This window comes from Eumetopias jubatus, unplaced genomic scaffold, assembly GCF_037043125.1.
Source record: "Eumetopias jubatus isolate StellerSeaLion01/CBP00866 unplaced genomic scaffold, mEumJub1_p1.0 scaffold_1, whole genome shotgun sequence".
NCBI lineage: Eukaryota > Metazoa > Chordata > Mammalia > Carnivora > Otariidae > Eumetopias > Eumetopias jubatus.
In genome coordinates this window covers 5,732,299-5,756,255 of record NW_028274807.1, presented here as the reverse complement: position 1 = coordinate 5,756,255, position 23,957 = coordinate 5,732,299, and the positions used below count along the sequence as shown (strand labels likewise).

At 39.7% G+C, this 23,957-nt stretch overlaps 1 protein-coding gene across 1 annotated transcript in view; it reads right to left on the bottom strand.

Moving 5' to 3' along the window:
* The window catches only part of DSCAM (DS cell adhesion molecule), a 672,449-nt gene that overhangs the window by 288,619 nt on the left and 359,873 nt on the right, over positions 1-23,957 (bottom strand). The window contains exons 7-8 of the mRNA XM_028126500.2: positions 12,822-13,118; positions 11,790-12,065 (exon numbers count right to left, since the gene is read on the bottom strand). Coding sequence (XP_027982301.1) covers positions 11,790-12,065; positions 12,822-13,118 — 573 coding nt within the window. The remainder of the gene's footprint in view (positions 1-11,789; positions 12,066-12,821; positions 13,119-23,957) is intronic.

Below are 23,957 nucleotides of genomic sequence, written 5' to 3'. Positions count from 1 at the left end.
TATGTCATGTATCACGTCTGCACAAACTTACAGAGTTGTGTTATTTACCAATCTTCATAAAAGATCCTACTGTATGATTTTGAATAATTGAGAAGGATTTTTTGCTGACTTAAAATATCATCAGAGCATTATTGGTTAAGCACTACCTGGGGGTCTTTTCCCGTGTGTGTGTGTGTGTGTGTGTGTGTGTGTGTGTGTGTGTGTGTGTTTGCAAAGAGCTTGATTATGGGTTTGGCAGGGAAGGTGCAATACTTTTCCTGTCATTCTTTCTTTTTTTCTCATCTCTACTTAATTCTCTCCTTCTCCAAGTTCCCATGTTTAACAAGCACAAATACTGCAAAACATGATTTCTCCTACAATCTTAATTTTCACTGAGTAAAAACAGCAATCTTTGACTTCAAAACAAATCCAATACACAATCTTTTTCTCTTCCTCTACTTAGAGAAAAACAATGAGATATTATTTCTAAAAAAAATTAATGAAGGATTTCCTTGAAGAAAGGTACCAGCTTCATTTTTCTAGAATGGAATGGAAATTACAAGAGCTTCTACCCCCAGGACAAACCTGTCTGAAGAAGATACTCAAGTGGGCTTCGGAGCTCAATTCTGACCTCCTAACCTAAGGAAAGTCGTTCTCTCCTGCAGGAGCCTGAGAGCGTGAATCCTCAACCAGGGGAGTAAATGCAGCCACTGGGCCCATCCAACAGGGGCGCTCCTTGGTAGTTCAGCAAGGAGGGGTGATGCAAGTCCCCCACATCATCAGCCTTCTTCTGTCACATTGGGATATTAAATTAACCACAAGGGGTATCTGGGTGGCTCAGTCGGTTAAGTATCTCCCTTCGGTTCAGGTCATGATCCCAGGGTCCTGGGATCAAGTCCCGCATTAGGCTCCTTGCTCAGTGGGGAGTCTGCTTCTCCCTCTGCCACTTCCACCCCACTCATGCGCACTTTCTCTCTCTCTCAAAAATAAATAAAATCTTTAAAGAAATTAACCAAGAGACTATAAAATCCCATTTGAAACCATAAAATCCCACAAAAGGATTGCACGTTTAATGTTTTCCCCTACATTCCTCTACTAGGTCTGTTTTCTCCCATATTATTCATAATAGAAACTACACCTTCCCTAAGGAGTTGCTGAAAATCCACATAAACATTTTGTGAATGACTACAATTTATGGCCATACCAGACCCAACAAATAGAACCCTAAATGAAACTCTGTTCAATTTTAATGAGGCACCTGAAAGAGAAACTAGCTTGAAACACCATGTGTTCTACCAACCGGTGTATAAAGGATTCCAGTAGCCAGTGGAAGTGACAAAGAGAGAAGAACTCCATCCCTGATGGAGGTGGGTTCTGAGCCTCTTTGGAACAGCAAAGAGGCTGGGGGTGTTCTGGTTGGAGCAGCAAAGGGGCAAGTGTTGGGAACGGGAAGTGGGAGTGGGGGGCGCTGCCAATGTCGTTTCTGTGCACAGAACTGTGCCTCTGCCCCGGCCGAATGACATCAGCTATCAGGAGCCCCTGAAGAATGATGTCATTAGCAGGCAGCACTCCTGGCCACTCACTCAGAGATGGGAGCAGACCCCACTTTTAATTTGGCATTCACCTCCCCAGCTGCAGCCACGGGAACATGGTCACGGAGCAGGTGCAGCATACGATAAAGAGCACCAGAGGCAGAAGCTGTAGGTCAGATTGTGCAGAACCTCGTCCCCGCTGAACACAAACGGTCACCACCGTTCAGTCAGAAATACTGCCAATGACACTTAAGTCTTCCCTCGCGTTGGAGCAAGACATGAGAAAGATGTGTGTTAAATCAGGAAGACCGCGGTGAAATGAAATACAAAGGAGCTAATGTTCGTGATCACTCTTGCTGGGTTTCGAGCATCATCATCTCATCTCATTATTGGCAAACATTTATTTTAAAAACTCATGAAAAATAATTCTGAAAGCTTGATGCTTCTCAGACACTGTTGACCACCTAGTGTTGGCTCTCTCTCTCTCTCTCTCTCTCTACTAATTTGAGCCCTCCAAATCCGTATTTCAGAATTCTTGTGGTCTGAATCCAGGATGCTGGTCCAGATGCTTTCAACCAAACCCTACCCTCCATAAGCCTTGCCCAAGCCACTAATTTTTTAGTCTTAGGCTCTCTGTCACCCAGACCAGAACTTCTGGTGTGGCCTGGGGTCCTCCCCCACCCTCACTTTCCAAATCCATCCCCCCTTTTACTGCTCATCAGTGTAACTAGTTCTCATGGCCTCTCTTAAATTAAGGTGTCAATAACCTCACACCCTTCCTTTTTAAATCATCTTCTTAACTTTTTAATAGCTTCCTACCTAGGTTCTTTGCTTTAATTTCTCCTCACTTCCACCCTGGCTTCCCACTGCAATGTGGATTGCTTTTCTAAAACACACTACAGGGTGTACTGGAATCCAAAGATGTGTATTTGAATCCTGAATACATTACCGGACAGCTCTGAGCAAACCTCCTGCTCACTCTTAATTCTGTTTCTCTGCTTATGCTTTATCTACATTACAGAGTCACTGTGAACATTAATTAAGGTTACACATATGAAAGTGTTTGTAAACTATAAAGTTTTATATAAATATAAATAGAAGGTGACATTTTTATGTAGCAGTCAATTAACTTTCCTGGCAGTGCTGGTCCCTAGCAATTAAAACACTCAATTAGGCACCATTCAAGTTCAATGTGGCACCTAAAATGAGAAAGAAAATGCTTTGAAATGTGTTAAATATAACCCTGCTTGTTATATTGAAATGAAGTGAAAAAGGGAATTTGACTTTCATTTCTCCCAACTTGTTCGAAAGCAGCACAACTGTGCTTCTGGTTGGTTAACAGAACTCAGAACTGCTTAAGTTTTGGGTATTATCAATAATTAACTGGTGTTTAAATTGATCTTTGAAGTTTTTTTTTTTTTCAAATTTCCTAAGTCAATGCTACATAATAAGCAAAAGGGCCAAGACTATTAGCAAAAAAGACATGACTGTGGGGTGCCTGGGTGGCTCAGTTAGTTAAGCGTCTGCCTTGGGCTCATGTCATGATCCCAGGGTCCTGGGATCAAGTCCCACATCAGGCTCCCTGCTCAGTGGGGAATCTGCTTCTCCATCTGCCCCTCCCACGCTCGTGTTCTCTCTCTCTCAAATAAATGCATAAAATCTTTTAAAAAAATTAAAAACTTAAAAAAAAGACATGACTGAAAAATAATATTGTTTAGGGGTGCCTGTGTGACTCAGTAGGTTAAGCATCTGCCTTTGGCTCAGCTCATGATCTCAGGGTCCTGGGATCAAGCCCCATGTCGGGCTCCCTGCTCAGCGGGGAGGCTGCTTCTCCCTCTGCCCCTCCCGCTGCTCATGCTTTTGCTCTCTCTCTCTCTGAAATAAATAAATAAAATCTTTTAAAAACAATGAATCGTGGATCACTACATCAAAAATTAATGACGTATTGTATGGTGACTACCATAACATAATAAAATAAAATCTAAAAACAGATCTTTTTAAAAAAGAGAGAAATAGTATTGTTTCCAAATGTCATCTAATATACACACTCATACACACAAACACACACACTCATACACAGCCTGCATTCACTGTTAACAGAGAACCTCTGGGCAACAAGACGAAAAGCTTGTGCTCCCCCCATTTATGACATTACTGACGGAAACAAGGGGGCCCACTTTCCAAGGAAGCCAACTTGTGAGCCAACGTATTTGCTCTTCTGAAATTATCTGAGTAAAATATTCACCATGCAGTCTAACAAGAAAGGTAATCGAGCTGTATTTATATAAATAAAATAAGAACAGACTGCCTTCCAATCCCAAGTCACAGAGAAAGTAAAAAATCTGTCTTTTGCTATAATTCAGTTGATTGCTTATTTCTTCCCTTATCATAATCTTTATCATAATTGAAATAAGTAAAGGTTATTAATCTTTTAAAAGCATCGATAGACTATAATCCCAACTCCTGGAGTGTGGCTTAATTTACATATTTCATTTCCAAACATTTTAAAATTCAAATGTAAATGTTCAGAAGTCAATTTGGTTGCAACCTTTCTAATGACATCTGAGTAAAGGCTAAAATTGTTCACGGTGTATAATTATTACTATATATTTAAAGTTAGAAGTCATCTTAAACAAGAAATGCAAGTGGTAATCTCACACTGAATTACTCAACTATCTTTGCTAGGGTGCAAAGCGGGTAACTATGACCAATGAGTCAATAAATAAAAGGGGATGTCAGACTGCATTCTTTTTCACCTGGGAAGTCCCACATAGGCTTACTCGGGATTAACCTTGTCCACCCAGCCTGCAATTTCCTCTTTTGGTGACTACAGTTTCATCTGTCAACACAGAAAAGGTGAAATTAAATAAATGTAAGGTGGGAGAGCCAACAACTGTATTTTGTTTAGAAAAATGCTCCTTTTAAAACATGTTTTGAAGCAATGATTCACCAAAAGGATATGCTCTCTCCTTTGCCCAGACATCTGCACAAAAAAATATAGACATCTCAACACAAATGAACACAGTTTTTAGCAAGTTCAGTATTCCAGGCTTCTTGGCAAACCCACTGTTAGTCTTCGCAATCAAATTTGTGTTAGTGTGTGATATTCTCATAGGGTCGGCTCCACAGAGAGATGTAACCTGTCGTCTAGAAGGCTACCGTTAGAGACTGTCAGGGATGTCTCGAGCTTTGCTCACTTGGCTATTGTAGGTTTCCTAGGGATCTGCTTGGTTTCAATGTCATCTTGGCATCCTTTTTTTTTTTTTTTATAGATTTTATTTATTTGTTAGAGAGAGCGTGGGCGAGAGAGTGAGCAAGGGTACAAGCAGGGGGAGCTGCAGGCAGAGGGAGAAGCAGGCTCCCTGCTGAGCAAGGAGCCTGATGCGGGACTCGATCCCAGGGCACTGGGATCATGACCTGAGCTGAAGGCAGACGCTTAACCGACTGAGCCACCCAGGCGCCCTGTCATCTTGCATCTTGAGGGCTTTCTGCTTTCTTCATCCCCTTGTCTGTCTGATTTGGTTGCTGCACCTGACATCCTCCTTCCATCTGGCTCCTTCCCTCACTCTTTTTTTTTTCTTTAAAGATTTTTTTTTTATTTATTTGGGATAGAGCACAAGCAGTGGGGAGGTGCATGAGGAGAGGGACAAGCTGACTCCCCGCTGAGTGCAGCGCCCAACGCAGGGCTCGATCCCAGGACCCCATGATCATGACCTGAGCTGAAGGCAGATGCCTAACTGACTGAGCCACCCAGGCGCCCTCCCTCACACTTTTTATCCGTGGTCTTTGCTTGGCTTCTACAGCCTAATATGATTCTTCTTATCCTCGGGGTTGGTCTCTTCTGGGGAGAATTCTTAGCCATTGGATAGAATTTATTTTCTGGGGTATTAACCTGCGTGGGGGCCTTTATTGAGCACGTGTTACTAAGTAAAGTGAATACACATTCAGGAGTCACTCTCAGCCCCATTCATATTTTAATTCACTTTCTTAAGACAGTTTATTATGGCTATTATTTTCATTTTCCTCCTTCTTTTGATAGTTCAACCTTCTCCCTAGCAAGGGGGTGTGGATGGAAGCAGGCAGCCTCTCCGGGCACCACACAGCTCTGGCCTCAGCGACTGGTCCAGGAATGGGTGTGGAAAGACAGCCAGAGTCCCTCCCTCTGATTTTCCTACATGGAGTCATCAGGGAAAGGGCATGTGAGTCCAGAGTAATGAGGGTCAGTTTTCTTGCTATATAGATAGGCAGCTCTGAGGGAATGAAGCCAGTGTGTAGAGGGAAACACCTAAGGAACAGAGAGAAGTTTCGGACGGTAATTAAATGGCCAACAGATACGTGAAAAACTGCTCAACATCACTTGGCATCAGGGAAATACAAATCAAAACCACAGTGAGATACCACCTCACACCAGTCAGAGTGGCTAAAATTAACAAGTCAGGAAACAACAAATGTTGGCCGGGTTGTGGAGAAAGGGGAACCCTCCGACACTGTTGGTGGGAATGCAAACTGGTGCAGACACTCTGGAAAACAGTATGGAGGTTCCTCAAGAAGTTGAAAATAGAGCTACGCTATGACCCAGCAACTGCACACACCAGGTATTTAGCCCAAAGGATACAAACAGAGAGATCTGAAGGGGCACCTGCACCCCAATGTTCATAGCAGCAATGTCCACAATAGCCAAACTATGGAAAGAGCCCAGATGTCCATCAACAGATGAATGGATAAAGAAGACGTGGTAGGTATATTTAATGGAATACTAGTTAGCCATCAAAAAATGAAGTCTTTCCATTTGCAAGGACATGGATGGAACTAGAGGGCATTATGCTAATGATCTCGCTCATATGTGGAATTTAATAAAAAAAAGAGATGAAGGGGGAAGGGAAGGAAAAATAAAACAGTATGAAATTAGAGAGGGAGGCAAACCGTAAGAGAAGCTGAACTCTAGGATACAAGCTGAGGGTTGCTGGAGGGGAGGTGGGAGGGACGGGTAGCTGGGTGATGGGCAGGCATTAAGGAGGGCACACGATGTAACGAGCACTGGGTGTTCTATGCAACTGATGAATCACTGGATTCTACCCCTGAAACTAATAAAAAAGTAATAAAATAATAATTTTAAAAGTCTAGACCAGGCCTCCTGTGAGGCCTATGCTATCTCTGCCTCTCCCAGAAGTTAGTGTAACGCAACCTTGACCTCCATCCCTAACTCCCCCCTCCCCACACTGTTATAATTGTTGCTGAACGAGTCTGATTGGAGTTCCTGCTCTTTGCAATTAATAGGATCATTGATACATTGATCCATCCTCATCTAGGAAATTTAGAGACAGATTTACATTTAAATAGTTCTTGTATGAATTTTTGTCAGACTTTATCTTCAGACATTTGGTGAATAGGTTTTAATGTGAGTTTGACTAAGGCACTGATGAATCTGCCTCTATGAATGAGAATCTGCAGGGAGGTGCACAGTCTCCTGATGGTTACACATAGGCCTGTGCCTTACACATTATTTATTCACTGATGTCTCCAAATCTACCGCTCAGACTCCACCATCCTAAATTCCACTGCCTGTCTATCCAACTGCCTACTTAGTAGATCCACTTAATATTTCAACCTCAATACATCAAAAAGTAGACTCCTGATTTCTTCCCTTAAATTGCTTCCTTGCATCTTCTGCTGACTCAACTTATGGCTGTGTTCTTCTTTCTATTGCTCAGGCTCTTACACCCACATCCAATCCATCAGGAAATCCCACTGAGTAGACCTTAAAAATATATCTAGAACTTGTCGTCTCCTCACCCCTTCACTGCTCTCTCCCTGGCGCAAGCCCCCCAACCTCTCCCCTGCATAAGCTTTCTAGCAGGGGGCCTGCTTATCCCTTCTTGCCTTTAACCTATTCTCAGCACAGGAGTCAGATGTATCCTTTTACAACCTAGTCAGGCCCTGTGACATCTCTGTTTAAAATCATCTGATCAACCCCTCCATCTCACTCAGGAAAAACTCAAGCCCTTAGAGCCCAGCCCTGCTGAACTGGGTCCTGCATGAAAGGGCCCTGCTAATTCTGACTCCACCCCTTATTACTTTACCCTGTGTTCACTCTGTTCCAGCCACACAGCCTCTTTGCTGGCCTTCCAGGTGGCCAGGCCCACTCCTGCCTCTTTTAGTTCCTTTGTCTAGAATGCTTTCTCCCCTAGATATGTGCTTGGCTCTCTTTCCCTCCTCTATGTCCTTGATCAAATGTCAGCTTCTCAAAGAAGCCTTCCCTGACTGCCCTCTTAAGCACTGCAAATCCCAAATCCCTACAGCTGTCCTGCCCACTGCCAGCCATTTCTTGCCAGGCAACTGTAATGAAACACCACGCAAAATAATATTTGCCTTCTTTTGTTTGACGATCCTTGCCAAGGACCTGAAAATGATTATTCTACATAATATATACTTAGAAGAAAAAAAATTCCTGAAAACAAAACCATTTGATTCAATTGTTTCCTAAAATGATGGATACTTTGGTGGTAAGAGCCAATAAATTCTCCTTTTGGGTGTAAGCTTGTTGGAGTTGGGTTCTGTCACGTAAGATTAAAAGGATCAAGATTAATACATGGATTTATGCTGTTCTACAAAATTTTAAGAATAAAAGCGAATAATTCAAATGGTCTTTGTTTGAATTTATGTCTCCTAAAAAATTGATATTAAAACATGTGTATCCATTTACCCAATGGTCACACTTCTGGCAACTTTTCCTAAAAGAAACCATCTTACAAGGAGATAAAGGTCAATGCATGGAGAAGCTCATTTGACACATCATCCAAAATGGTTAAATATTAGACATAAATGAAATAGCACCGGAGTCGATGTTTTCTAAATGTAGTCTGAAGACCCCTAGGAACCCCTGAGAACATTTTTGGGGGTTTGCAAAGAGATAACCATTTTTATTATAACAGTAAGATATTATGTACTTTTCTCATTGGCTTGACATCTGCATAGATACACAGAAGTCACAGTGGGTAAGATGGCTGGGGCCTTAGCACAAATCATGGCAGTGACACCAAAATGCACCAATCATCATTGTGGTGTTCGCCACCACACAGTTCTAATTGTTTTTTAAACCAGTTTCATTTAAGGACACTTGACAAAGCCATGAAAATAATAATTTTAAGTGTTTTACTTAAAGTATAAGTTTTTTTATATTGAGTTCATGTCATTTTCAGTGTTCTCTGCTCTGTGTAACAAAATGGGAAGAACACACAAAGCACTTCGGCCTGCTGTGCAGGATGGTTGTCTTGAAGCAAAGTACTTGCGTATTTGTTTGAATTACAAGCTCCACTAGTCACTCTTTTCATGGAATTCTGTTGTTTCCTCAAAGAATGGCTACCTAAAAGCTATAGTTACTCAGGCTTGTGCAACTGGCAGGCATTGTCCTAGGGGGAAAAAAGAATATAGCCTGCCTCTCCTACGATCACAACTGACTGTATTTGTTGCAAATAATGAAATTCAAACTTTCAAGCAAAAAAGTAGAATTTTGTAAAACTTTTATCTGTTGCTATGAGCTTCTCAGCTTCCCAATACTTAAAGACTTTTCTTCCTTTTTTTTTTTTTTAAGATTTTATTTATTTATTTGACAGAGAGAGACACAGCGAGAGATGGAACACAAGCAGGGGGAGTGGGAGAGGGAGAAGCAGGTTTCCTGCTGAACAGGGAGCCCGATGCCGGGCTCGATCCCAGGACCCTGGGATCATGACCTGAGCCGGAGGCAGATGCTTAACAACTAAGCCACCCAGGTGCCCCCTTAAAGACTTTTCTGATGAACCTTTGATGTTATTCTGTCGATATTTCAAAGATCCACATAACTCAGCAAACCAATAATTTCCAAATGATCAACTTATCATGTTACAAAACAAGCTGTGGGTAAGACATTCTTTCAAAGCGCATGATAGACCAATGAATTTTAAGACACCAGAGCACCAAACATTTATTGATACAGCTTCTGATTCTCTAGGGCAGCTAATCTTTAAGATACCACCATGTTTTAAGTTTCTGCATTGTATTAAACATTATAAAGTATTTTCTGGTTTATTCACTTGTTTTGTTTGTTTACTGTTTGTCTCTCTTGATTGGAAGGAGAGCTCCACAGGGAAAGAAGCTTGTCTACCTTCTTCATCACTGTTTTCCTCAATGTCTAGAGTAAAACCTAGCATGGAGCAGATGTTTCATAAATGGTAAAGAAATAAATACAACCACAAAATGAACTTTTATGTAGCTATCATAGTCTGATTTACCAAGAAATTCTAATGATATGAGAAAATTCTTAAGATATGTGGCTCTTTTCGCTGTGAATTGTGCAAGACTGTTGAATCACAGATCTGTACCTCTGAAACAAATAATGCAATATATGTTAAGAAAAAAAAAAGAAGAAGATAGCAGGAGGGGAAGAATGAAGGGGAGTAAATCGGAGGAGGAGACGAACCATGAGAGACGATGGACTCTGAAAAACAAACTGAGGGTTCTAGAGGGGAGGGGAGTGGGGGAATGGGTTAGCCTGGTGATGGGTATTAAAGAGGGCACGTTCTGCGTGGAGCACCGGGTGTTATGCACAAACAATGAATCATGGAACACTACATCAAAAACTAACAATGTAATGTATGGTGATTAACATAACAATAAAAAAATTTAAGAACAAACAAACAAGATATGTGATTCTTTTTAAAAGATTCAAAATTATTTATCTGCAAGTATATCCTATATTATACATACTATATAACATACAATACATAAAATATTACATAGATTGTATGTGTGCATGCATGTGTGTATTTATAGGTGTCCTGAAAAGGTAAACTAACGAGGTTTATGGGGAGAAAAAATGTTGGGGAAGACCATGGAAAACCCATGTAACTTTGTAGCCATGACATTAAAAGACAATTATTGGTATGTAGGGATAGCTCAGACAGATAGTTTAGCAGGCAGAAGGCTATTGTTGTGGTATTTTGAAAGTGTTTCATAACATTTTAGAGTTATTTTCATGACCTTCTTCATGTAGATTATTTACAGAATTGAAAAATTTCATTTTATGTTCAGCTGAAGAAACTGACTTGGGGTATAGAAGAAACAGCTTCCCCTAAGGGTCTGCCACTACAGGGCTGTGTGTCCTGGGGTGGGTCTTGTCATTTTAGTGGTCTTTACTGATAAGGAGATTGAGATTGAGTTGCATGACCCCCAAATTCATCCCGATGGTTAGATCCTGTGATGTAAAGAATCATTTAAAAGTCAAGAAATTTTTTGGTGGGTTCCTTTAATTATATAATTACTATATTGTTGCTTTGATCTACTCAACTACTCAAGATGAAAAATTTGTTTGAAGTCCTTATCCATTAGAAAACCTCTTCCGGTTGGATTCTAAAAGAACTTACTTTTAGGAGTTTTTAGGAAAAGAAAGATTCAGATGGTTCCCAACTTAGGATGGTTCAACTTCCAATTTTTCCACTTTATGATGGTGTAGAAGACATGTGCATTCAGTAGAAACTTTACTTTGAATTTTGAACCTTGCTTTCTCCTTCAGAGCTGGTGATATGTAGTAGATACTCTCTGGTGATGCTGGGCAGTGACAGCGAACCACAGCTCCCAGTCAGCCAGTGGTCAGGAGGGCAAAGATCCAAAACTGACTACTAGTCTTCACCCATACAACTTTTCTGTTCTTCATTTTCAGTACAGTATTCAATAAATTACATGATATTCAACACTTTCTTATAAAGTCGGATTTGCATTGGATAATTTTGCCCAACTGTAGACTAATGTAAGTGTTCTGAGCGTGTTTCAGGTAGGTTAGGCTAAGCTACAATGTTTGGTAGGTGAGATGTATTAAATAAAATTTTTGACTTACTACCTTTTCAACTTACAATGAGTTTATTGGGACATAATCCCATTGTAAGTGGAGGAACATCAGTGTGTGTTTTAAAATGATCTGTCAGACAACTAGGTAACAACGCCAATGATGTCTATTTTTTTTTTTTTTTTTTGATGGTAATACCACACATACCCTCTGGAAAACCAACCCAAAAATCCATATGAAAAGAAAATTACATCAACCACAGGTCTTGTGCAGATGCAGGAGTAAAGAGGTCAGAACATCTGATGTACTCTCATTCCGTCTTTGTAACTGTCCTACTGAAAATATGCAGGCTCTGAGATTCCCCCCCCTTCACCACCCTCCCCTCGCCAACTCCTGATCGTGGTTCTGGTGAAAGAGCGGAATCATGGCAAGCTGTGTGGGGACAGGGAGTGCAGCCTTACCTTTGACTGTCACGTGGACACTCTGGCTGGTGGAGAGCTGCGGTTGAACCAGCACATTGCACGTGTACTCTCCCTCATCCACTTCTTTTTGCACATCCGAGAGTTTTAGAGTGCCGTTGTTCTCAAATGCCACTTGGCGATGGTTGAAAGGAAGCAGATTAGAGTTCTTGTACCATTTGATAGAGTAATAGGGATAGCCAATCACACGGCAGTGGATGTATGTGTCCCGCCCTGCTATCGCTGTGATATTTTTCATTGGTCGAATGCTTGCAGGCCCTAGAGAGACACAAAGAAACTATTGAAAATAATTTAAGGGTACATCTCATGTGTGGAAATGGGTGCACTTTTCCTTGAGTAAAAAAAATGTAGATTATTTTCATGTAAAAATGTCTTTTTCGATTAAACAATTTTTTCTGTGTTTGGATTTTTCTACTCAGAAGTTCTTTGTTTCCTTTTAGTTTCATTACTTTCGAATGAATTGAATGAAGTGTTAAAAACTTTCATTATCAACTACTTCTATTAAAACATTTTGAATTACAAGACAAGAGGCAATTTAATCAACAAAAAGTAACTAGTCTCCACTGAACCATCATGCTGTTTTTGTGAAAACACTGGTAGCAATTCAATTTTTAAACTGTCTCTGTGAAGTAGGTTATGAAGATGGAGGTTATGCCATGTTGCACTATGAATGTAAGTTAAAATACCATGTACATGAAGGTTTACCATGAATGTGGTAGAACAGAAGAAGAGGAGGAAGGAACGAGCATGCAGAGCATAAACCAGGAAAGGAAAGATCAAGTGGACAAATCTGAGAGTAACAGAGAACAAGCTGACTGAAGAAACCAAAAGGCCTTTTTTTTTCCACATTAACCCAATCAGGGCCATTCTGGAGTCAGAAGGAAAGGGTAGGAAATGGAAAGCAACAGTTAATCTGTTTTGGCATTCCAAGACTCAGCTCGGTGCATGCAGAAACTTTCTTCTCCACTACAATGAGTTATGTGTGTTTTTTTGAGGAGCTGATTTGACAAGCACCTCTTACGTTTATTCGAGCCTGGTACAGGACGACTCCCGCCGAGTTGTTGGCAGTGCAGCGGTAGACTCCCCCATCCCGGACCTGAGAGCTGGAGATGTTCAGGTAGCTGACCACGTTTCCCTCCGACGTGATCATCTGGCTGATGCGGTGACTGCCACCCTTGAGTATCGGGTCATCGTCCAGGGTCCACGTGATCGTGGGCAATGGAGTTCCCTTCACGTTGCACATGAGGGACACTGGTTCTGCTGGGCTCACCACTTTTTCACTAAAGGCAGAAATAATTTTGGGAGTTCCATCTGCAGAAAGACAAATTATGGAAGGAAGTGGCATATACAAATAAACAACTTCCAAGTCCATTTATTTAATGATTAGGAGGTAGATGTGTTGGTTATTAAACACTACAAAAAAAAAAAAGTCTGATTTTATGGATAAAGCTAAATTCCAAGCAGAACAAGATTTCATTTTCAAAATGGGCAAGTACAGTATTAACAAGCTTTAATTACTTATATATTTCCTGGTTGTCATAAGAAGAACAATCATGCAACCCAGATGCCCATGGTACACAGTGTCAGCTCCCAAGAAATATATAGTCTGGAACTGTTACATCCCCACCAGCAGTGATAAACACAGAGGAAATTCACCCCTCTAAATGGTCACATTAGCTTTCCACTTCTGCAATAATTAGGGTTCGCTCACCAGGGAATAAAGGAAAGGCTGAGGGATTATCTCACCTTATTCATTTTCTCATAAGAAATCATCCTTTAATTATTGAACTCTACATCTGGAAATAATGATGTACTATATGTTAGCTAATTGAAATAAAAAACAGAAATCATCCTTTATAGTTTTAATGATAAATGGTAAGTCCGTGTAAATGTCCATGAAAGCTCTGAAAATGGGTAAAAGCCAAATAAACTTTGAGCCTTCCAGTGTGTATTAAATATCTCTGTAAGTATCTTAAGTTGGTGGGTATACAATTTATCATCCAACCTGGTACACTTTTGAGAATGAAACAGATACTAGGAGTAATTATGCCAGGAAGACAGGCACAGCCTCAGACTGTCCCAGGCAAAGTAGGATCTAGGTCTTAAGGAGTTTTCCATAGGAATTTCCAATGTTTTCAACAAAGATAAAATTTTCATACTCCATTGTTGTTCTATCATATATATGGACCATTTCCCTCACACTGTATGGTAGTAATCACAAATGCATTGCTGACAAATTGGAAAGCAAAACAAATGGAGGGAACACATCTGAAGCTAGCTCACAATGCCATCACAGAAAGGTAACTGTTAACACTCCCAAGTACTCTGAAGAGTTTCTCCTCCCCAGCCCTGCGAAAAACTGGAAGCCTATTTCTGTGGCCAGTGAGGCCAGCTCTGTAGGGGTCTCCTGATGGGGGTGCTGTGCTAAGCCCTCTACCATCTTTCCTCTTGCAAATTCCTGAATGTCAACTCCGTTCTAATTCCTTGGGTGACTGGAGAAGGCCCTCAAGTTTTTTTATTTTTCCCACATGCAATCATAAGTGGCGTATTTCAGTGTTCTTGGATTGCAAGCATCTTGCTTTAGTACAAAAGATGAAAACAAGGACTTCATAATATTGAAGTGAAGAACCTGTGCAGACACTGCTTCCGCATGCTTTGCCTTATGGAGAAGTTAGATGTCCCTGTGATTGTTATTCTTTGTACATAATCGGCTGTTGAAGCTTAGGAATGTTATTTATTTTTTTCTTTTTTTTTTTTAATTTTTTGGGTTTTTTTATTTCAAATGCTTAGGAATGTTATTTTATTTAATAATAATTTATTATTAAATAAATAATATAAATAAATAATTTAATAATAATTACAATTCACATTTTTTTCATGATGTGCTGAGCTGTAAATTTCTTTGCACTGATTTTTACACAACATACTGAAAACTTGTCTTTTTTTATCTATTTAGGAAAGTATTCTTCAGTTATTCTTTTTTTTGTAGATAAAATTTACATACAGTGAAATTTACAGATCTTAAGTGTACAAACAGAATGAGCTTGTTAAATATGTACACTGTGTAACCACCCACATGAGCATGATGCAAAGCATTTCATCACCCCAAAACTTTCCTAGGACTCCTTTCAATCTCACCAGAGGCAGTCAGTGTCCTGATTTCTTTCACCCTGAGTTAGTTCACCTGTTCTTGAGCTTCAAATCCATGTAGTCACAGAATTGTGTGCTCTCTGTACAACAGATATTCTACCATTGCCACAACAGTCAGCAAAATTAAGAAATGTAACTTTGGAACAGTGTGACCACCTAACATGAAGTCCATGTGGAAAGTCGGCCAGCTGACCGGTCATGTCCCTCTCGGCTATTTCCCCCAGCCCAACCAGTATCATACATCCCATTTATTTGTCATGCTTCTTTAGGCTCCTTCAATCTGGATCATTCTTTCCTCTTTTTTGTATTTCTTGACTTTGACATTCTTGAAGAATTATACGATAGCCAGTTGCTCAAACTGTTTTTTTTCTATTTCCACATAATTAGATGCAGTTTATGCATTTTTGGCAGGAGTATCACGGAAGTAATATTGTCTTTATGTGTTTATTGGCCACTGGGGATCTCCTTTTGTGAAATATCTGCTCAAATCTTTTGTCCATTGTTAGGTTAGACTACTTTTTTATTGATTTATAGGAGTTCTTTATTATGCTGAAGATAAGTATTTACCAGCTATCTTCTAATGGCCAAATATATTTGTCAGGTATATTATGTAAATATGTGTGTCAGACATATATATAGTATGTATTATAGCTGTGTATCTTTGAATGTGTAAAATGTTTTCTTCCAGTTTGTAGTTGCCTTTTATTTTCTCAATGATGTATTTGCCTTTGACTTTTAGTGCTTTCTGTATCCTAAGAAAGCTTTGTCAATCCCCCAAATGATGAAGAATTCTCTTATGCTTCCTTTTAGAGACTTCATAGTTTGGGATTTTATATCCTAGTCTATAATTTAGAGCAAATAAAATCTGTACAAGGTATAAGGTGTGAAGTACAAATTGATATTCATTTTTTTGTGTTATGTTCATTGAGTAGTTTCAGTATTGTTTGTCAAAAAGATTTTCTTTTAGCTTAGGAATATTGTGGACTCTTTTTTAAATTTTATTTTATTATATTATGTTAATCACCATACATTACATCATCGGTTTTTGATGTAGTGTTCCATGATTCATTGTTTGCATATTATACCCAGTGCTCCATTCAATATGTGCCCTCTTTAATACCCATCAATAGGTTAACCCATCCCCCCGCAACCCTCCCCTCTAGAACCCTCAGTTTGTTTCTCAGAGTCCATAGTCTCTCATGGTTCATCTCCCCCTCAGACTTCCCTCCCTTCATTTTTGCTTCCTAATATTTTTTTAAACATATAATGTATTATTTGTTTCAGAGGTACAGGTCTGTGATTCATCAGTCTTGCACAATTCACAGCGCTCACCATAGCACATACCCTCCCCAGTGTCTATCACCCAGCCACCCCATCCCTCCCACCCCCCACCACTCCAGCAACCTTCAGTTTGTTTCCTGAGATTAAGAATTTCTCATATCAGTGAGATCATATGATACATGTCTTTCTCTGATTGACTTATTTCACTCAGCATAACACCCTCTAGTTCCATCCACATCGTTGCAAACGGCAAGATTTTGTGTTTTTTTTGATGGATGCATAATATTCCATTGTATATATATATCATATCTTCTTTATCCATTCATCTGTTGATGGACATCTTGGCTCCTTCCATAGTTTGGCTATTGTGGGCATTGCTGCTATAAACATTGGGGTGCACGTACCCCTTCGGATCACTACATTTTTATCTTTTATCTATCTTTTATCTTTATACCCAGTAGTGCAATTGCTGGGTCATAGGCTAGTTCTATTTTCAACTTTTTGGGGAAACTCCATACTGTTTTCCAGAGGGGCTGCACCAGCTTGCATTCCCACCAACAGTGTAGGAGGGTTTCCCTTTCTCCGCATCCACGCCAACCTCTGTTGTTTCCTGACTTGTTAATTTTACCCATTCTGACTGGTGTGAGGAGGTATTTCATTGAGATTTTGATTTGGATTTCCCTGATGCCAAGAAATGTTGAGCACTTTTTCATGTGTCTGTTGGCCATTTGGATGTCTTCTTTGGAAAAATGTCTGTTCATGTCTTCTGCCCATTTCTTGATTGGATCATTTGTTCTTTGGATGTGGATTGTGAAAAGAACTTTATAGATTTTGGATACTAGCCCTTTATCTGATATGTCATTTGCAAATATCTTCTCCCATTCTGTCAGTTGTCTTTTGGTTTTGTTGACTGTTTCTTTTGCTGTGCAAAAGCGTTTTATCTTGATGAAGTCCCAATAGTTCATTTTTGCCTTGGCTTCCCTTGCCTTTGGCGATGTTTCTAGGAAGAAGTTGCTGCGGCTGAGGTCGAAGAGGTTGCTGCCTGTGTTCTCCTTTAGGATTTTGATGGACTCCTGTCTCACGTTTAGGTCTTTCAACCATTTGGAGTCTATTTTTGTGTGTGGTGTAAGGAAATGGTCCAGTTTCATTCTTCTGCATGTGGCTGTCCAATTTTCCCAACACCATTTGTTGAAGAGACTGTCTTTTTTCCACTGGACATTCTTTCCTGCTTTGTCAAAGATGAGTTGACCCTAGAGTTGAGGGTCCATTTCTGGGCTCTTGATTCTGTTCCATTGATCTATGTGTCTGTTTTTGTGCCAGTACCATACTGTCTTAATGATAACAGCCTTGTAATAGAGCTCGAAGTACGGAATTGTGATGCTGCCAGCATTGCTTTTCTTTTTCAACATTCCTCTGGCTATTTGGGGTCTTTTCTGGTTCCATACAAATTTTAGGATTATTTGTTCCATTTCTTTGAAAAAAGTGGATGGTATTTTGATGGGGATTACATTGAATGTGTAGACTGCTCTAGGTAGAATTGACATCTTCACAATATTTGTTCTTCCAATCCACGAGCATGGAACGTTTTTCCATTTCTTTGTGTCTTCCTCAATTTCTTTCATGAGTATTTTATAGTTTTCTGTGTACAGATCCTTTGCCTCTTTGGTTAGATTTATTCCTAAGTATCTTATGGTTTTGGGTGCAATTGTAAATGGGATTGACTCCTTCATTTCTTTTTCTTCTGTCTTGTTGTTGGTGTATAAGAATGCAACTGATTTCTGTGCATGGCTTTTATATCCTGCCACTTGACTGAATTCCTGTATGAGTTCTAGCAGTTTTGGGGTGGAGTCTTTGGGTTGTCCACATAAAGTATCCTATCATCTGCAAAGAATGCCTTTGATTTCTTTTTGTCATCTGATTGCTGTGGCTAGGACTTCTAGTACTATGTTGAATAGCAGTGGTGATAGTGGACATCCCTGCCATGTTCCTGACCTTAGGGGGAAAGTTTTCAGTTTTCCCCATTGAGAATGATATTTGCTGTGGGTTTTCATAGATGGCTTTTATGATATTCAGGTATGTGCCCTCTATCCCTACACTCTGAAGAGTTTTAATCAAGAAAGGATGCTGTGAATTGTGTAAGACTGTTGAATCACAGACCTGTACCTTTGAAACAAATAATACATTATATGTTAAAAAAAAAAAAAAGATAGTAGGAAGGGTAAAATGAAGGGGGGGAAATCAGAGGGAGAGATGAACCATGAGAGACTGTGGATTCTGAGAAACAAACTGAGGGTTCTAGGGGGAGGGGTGTGGGGAGATGGGTTAGCTTGGTCATGGGTATTAAAGAGGGCATGTATTGAATGGAGCACTGGGTGTTATACACAAGCAATGAATCATGGAACACTACATCAAAAACTAATGATGTAATGTATGGTGATTAACATAACATAATAAAATAAAAAAAAGAAAGAAAGGATGCTGTACTTTGTCAAATGCTTTTTCTGCATTTATTGAGAGGATCATATGGTTCTTGTTCTCTCTTTTATTAATGTATTGTATCACATTGATTGAATTGTGGATGTTGAACCAATCTTACAGTCCAGGAAAAAAAATCCCACTTGGTCTTGGTGAATAATCCTTTTAATGTACTGTTGGATCCTATTGGCTATTATTTTGGTGAGAATTTTTGCATCCATGTTCATCAGGGATATTGATCTGTAATTCTCCTTTCTGATGGGGTCTTTGGTTTTGGGATGAAGGTAATGCTGGCCTCGTAAAACAAGTTTGGAAATTTTCCTTGCATTTCTATTTTTTGGAACAGTTTCAGAAGAATAGGTACTAATTCTTCTTTAAATGTTTGGTAGAATTCCCCTGGGAAGCAATCTGGCCCTAGGCTCTTGTTTGTTGCGAGATTTTTGATGACTGCTTCAATTTCCTTAGTGGTTATAGGTCTGTTCAGGTTTTCTATTTCTTCCTGGTTCAGTTTTGGTAGTAGATACATCTCTAGGAATGCACCCATTTCTTCCAGGTTATCTAATTTGCTGGCATAGAGTTGCTCATAATATGTTCTTATAATTGCATTTCTTTGGTGTTGGTTGTGATCTCTCCTCTTTTATTCATGATTTTATTTATTTGGGTCATTTCTTTTTTCTTTTTGATAAGTCTGGCCAGGGGTTTATCAATCTAGTTAATTTTTTCAAAGAACCAGCTCCTAGTTTCATTGATCAGTTCTACTGTTCTTTTGGTTTCTATTTCATTGATTTTTGCTCTGATCTTTATTATTTCTCTTCTCCTGCTGGGTTTAGGCTTTATTTGCTGTTCTTTCTCCAGCTTCTTTAGGTGTAAGGTTAGGTTGTGTATTTGAGACCTTTCTTGTTTCTTGAGAAAGGCTTGTATTGCTATATACTTTCCTCTCAGGACTGCCTTTGCTGCATCCCAGAGATTTTGAACAGCTGTGTTTTCATTTTCATTTGTTTCCGTGATTTTTTTAAATTCTTCTTTAATTACCTGGTTGACCTATTCATTCCTTAGTAGGGTGCTCTTTAGCCTCCATGTATGTGAGTTTTTCTGACTTTCCTCTTGTGATTGAGTTCTAGTTTCAAAGCATTGTGGTCCAAAAATATGCAGGGAATGACCCCAATCTTTTGGTACCGGTTGAGACCTGATTTGTGACCTAGGATGTGATCAATTTTGGAGAATGTTCCATGGGCACTAGAGAAGAATGTGTATTCTGTTACTTTGGGATGGAATGTTCTGAATATATCTGTGAAGTCCATTTGGTCCAGTGTGTCATTTAAAGTCTTTATTTCCTTGTTGATCTTTTGCTAAGATGATCTGTCCATTTCAGTCAGGGGGGTGTCAACGTCCCCTACTATTATTGTATTTTTCTCAAAGTGTTTCTTTGATTTTGTTATTAACTGGCTTATATAATTGGCTGCTCCCATGTTAGGGGCATAGATATTTACAATTGTTAGATCTTCTTGTTGGATAGACCCTTTAAGTAGGATATAGTGTCCTTCCTCATCTCTTATTACAGTCTTTGTTTTAAAATCTTATTTGTCTGATATAAGGATTGCCACTCCTGCTTTCTTTTGGTGTCCATTAGCATGGTAAATGTTTTTCCACCCACTCACTTTCAATCTGGGGTGTCTTTGGGTCTAAAATGAGTCTCTTGCAGACAGCATATTGAAGGGTTTGGTTTTTTTATCCAATCTGATATCCTGTGTCTTTTGATTGGGGCATTTAGCCCATTTACATTCAGGGTAACTATTGAAAGATAGGAATTTAGTGCCATTGTATTGCCTGTAAGGTGACTGTTACTGTATATTCTCTGTGTTGCTTTCTGGTCTGTGTTGCTTAGGCTCTCTCTTTGCTTAGAGGACCCCTTTCTATATTTCCTGTAGGGCTAGTTTTGTGTCTGTAAATTCTTTTAGTTTTTGTTTGTCCTGGAAGCTTTTTATCTCTCCTTCTATTTTCAATGACAGCCTAGCTGGATATAGTATTCTTGGCTGCATATTTTTCTCGTTTAGTGCTCTAAATATATCATGCAGGTCCTTTCTGGCCTGCCAGGTCTCTGTGGATAGGTCTGTTGCCAATCTAATGTTTCTACCATTGTAGGTTACAGACGTCTTCTCCTGAGCTGCTTTCAGGATTTTCTCTTTGTCTCTGAGACTCATAAATTTTACTATTAGATGTCAGGGTGTTGACCTATTTTTATTGATTTTGAGGGGGGTTCTCTGTGCCCCTGGGTTTTAATGCCTGTTTCCTTCCCCAAATTAGGGAAGTTCTCTGGTATAATTTGCTCCAATATACCTTCTGCCCCTCTTTCTCTTTCTTCTTTTTCTGGGATCCCAATTATTCTAATATTGTTTCGTCTTATGGTATCGCTTATCTCTCGAATTCTGCCCTCATGATTCTGTAGTTGTTTATCTCTCTTTTTCTCAGCTTCTTTATTCTCCATCATTTCGTCTTCTATATCACTAATTCTCTCTTCTTCCTCATTTATCCTAGCAGTTAGAGCCTCCATTTTTTATTGCACCTCATTAATATTCTTTTTGATATAGACTTGGTTAGATTTTAGGGTTTTTATTTCTCCAGAAAGGGATTCTCTAGTATCTTCCATGCTTTTTTCAAACCTAGCTTATAATTGTCATTCTGAACTCTAGTTCTGACATCCTACTAATGTCCATATTGATTAGGTCCCTGGCAGTCAGTACTGCCTCTTGTCTTTTTTTTGAAGTGATTTTTTTCCGTCTTGTCATTTTATCCAGAGAACAGATGACTGAGAGAACAGAATGCTAACAGGGTAACAACAACCCCAGAAAAATATGCACTAAACACATCAGAAGAGACCCGAAACCAGGGGAAAAGAAAGGGAAAGAAAAAAAAAGAAAAAAGAAAGAAAAAGAAAAAGAAAGAAAAAGGAATATGATCACATATGATCAGGCTGGTGAATAGATCAGTGACACACACTAGATTTTGGGCGTATTTTGGTCTGTTAGAAAAACAGTCTCCCAAAATTTTAAAGAAGGAAAAACTTATATATGTACAAAAATAAGGGTAAATACAATGAAGGGATAGGACATGATTGTAAAGACGAAAATTATAAAAGATTTTATAAAAGGAATTGGTAAGAAGTTGGTTTAAAAAAGAAAGAAGAGAAATTGAAAAAACAAAGGGGGGGAGAGAACGTGATCAGGCAGGGGTCTAGAACAAAACCCCATACACTAGAGATTTAGGGTATATTTTGGTCTGTTAGAAGAAACTGTATCCCAAAATTTTTAAAGAGAGAACAACTTATATATATACACACCAAAAATAGGGTTAACTAAATGAAGGGATAGAATATGACTCTAAAAATGAAAAATAAAAAAGATTTTTAAAAAAGGGATTGGTAAGATGTTCGTTGAAAAAGGGAAAAAATTTTCAAAAAAAATAGAAAAAGAAAATTAAAAAAATTAACTTTGAAAGACTAAAGAATCATGGTAAAAAAGCCATGAATTCTATGTGCAGTATTCCCCTAGCACTGGAGTTCTGCCATTCTCATTGATTGGTAAACTTGGTCTTGGCTGGCTGTTCTTGCTGATCTTCTAGGGGAAGGGCCTGTTGCAGTGGTTCTCAAATGTCTTTGCTGGAGGTGGAATTGCCCCGTCCTTGCTGGGGCCCAGGCTAAGTAATCTGCTTGGGTTTGCTCTCAGGAGCTTTTGTTCCCTGCAAGCTTTCTGTACAGCTTTGGAGGACAAGAGTGAAAATGGCGGCCTCCCAATCTCTGCCCAGGAGGAGCCGAGAACTCGGGGCCCCACTCCTCAGTGTGCCCCCAGAGAAAAGCAGTCAATCACTCCCTTCTGCCTGGTCTCTGGCCACACTCCATACTCATGCAGCCTGTGACCGAGCATTTCTATTTCTGGCACACGACCCCATTTCGAGTCTCCAAACACGGCAGATTCCTGCAGTGCACTTCTGCATCCCTCCTCCTGGGGGTGGAAGGGGAGTCTCCCCGGATTTGCCGCTTGTTGTGTCCCTGCTGGAAGAGCGCGGCCCGACTGTGCTGGGGATCATGGTTTTTGGCAAACCCCGAGCTGAGAGCCTGCTCCTCGGCTCCATCTTTGTAGCCTGCTTCCCTGCTCTGATACCTGGGAGCTCTGCTGCACTCAGGTACCCCCAGTCTTTCTGTGACCCCGAGGGTCCTGAGACCACACTGTCCCAGCGAGGGTCCCCCCCCCCACCACTTAGCCACTGGAGTGACGTCCCTCAGTGGAGCAGACTTCAACAAGTTCCGATTTTGTGCTCCGCGGCTCTATCACTTGCCAGTAGCAGCCAACGGAGGCCCCCTCCCCCGCTGTCTTCTGGAATATCACCTCAGATTCACTTCTCCGCACGTTCTACCTTCCAGAAAGTGGTCGCTTTTCTGTTCAGAGAGTTGCTGCTATTCTTTTCTTCGATCTCCTGTTGAGTTTGTAGGTGTTCAGAATGGTTTGATACCCATCTAGCTGAATTCCTGGGACCAGACGAAATTTAGGTCTCCTACTCCTCTGCCGTCTTGCTCCTCCCCCCCTATTGTGGACTCTCTTACAAATCAATTTATCATATATGTTTAGGCATATTTCTAGACCATCCAGTATGTTCTATTGAGCTGTGTAGCTATCTCATTTAATGTAGCTTTACGAGTCCTCCAACTTTTTTTTTTATCATTGTTTGCACAACTCTCAGTCTTTTATGTTCCCACACACGTTTTTTAAATCAACTTAGAATATAGGACTTCCACTTTTCTACATAAATTTAAAAATCAATCTATAAAAGCTGTTGGGATTTTGACTGAGATTACATTGATCATGTTACAGAGAATTGCTACCTTAAGCAGATTAGTTTTTCAGTCCTTGAATATGGTGTACTTTCCAGTTTTTCAGGTCATCACAATTTTATATTAGCGATGTATAGTTGTACAGTTTTACATGTTGAAATCTTTCACACCTGTTGTTAAATTTATTCCTAAGTGTCTTTTGTTTTATGCTAATATAAATGGAATTGTAAAATATTATTTTCCACTTGTTGATTCCTACTGTATAAAAAGAAAACAAATTTTGTATTTTTTTGTATACTAAGAGTTTCTAAACTCACTTATGCATCTAGGACTTATTTTATAGATTTCTTGGGATTTTCTATGTAAACAGCAAGGTCTGTGATTAAAGATAACTGGGATTTTTTCCTTTCCAAACTTTA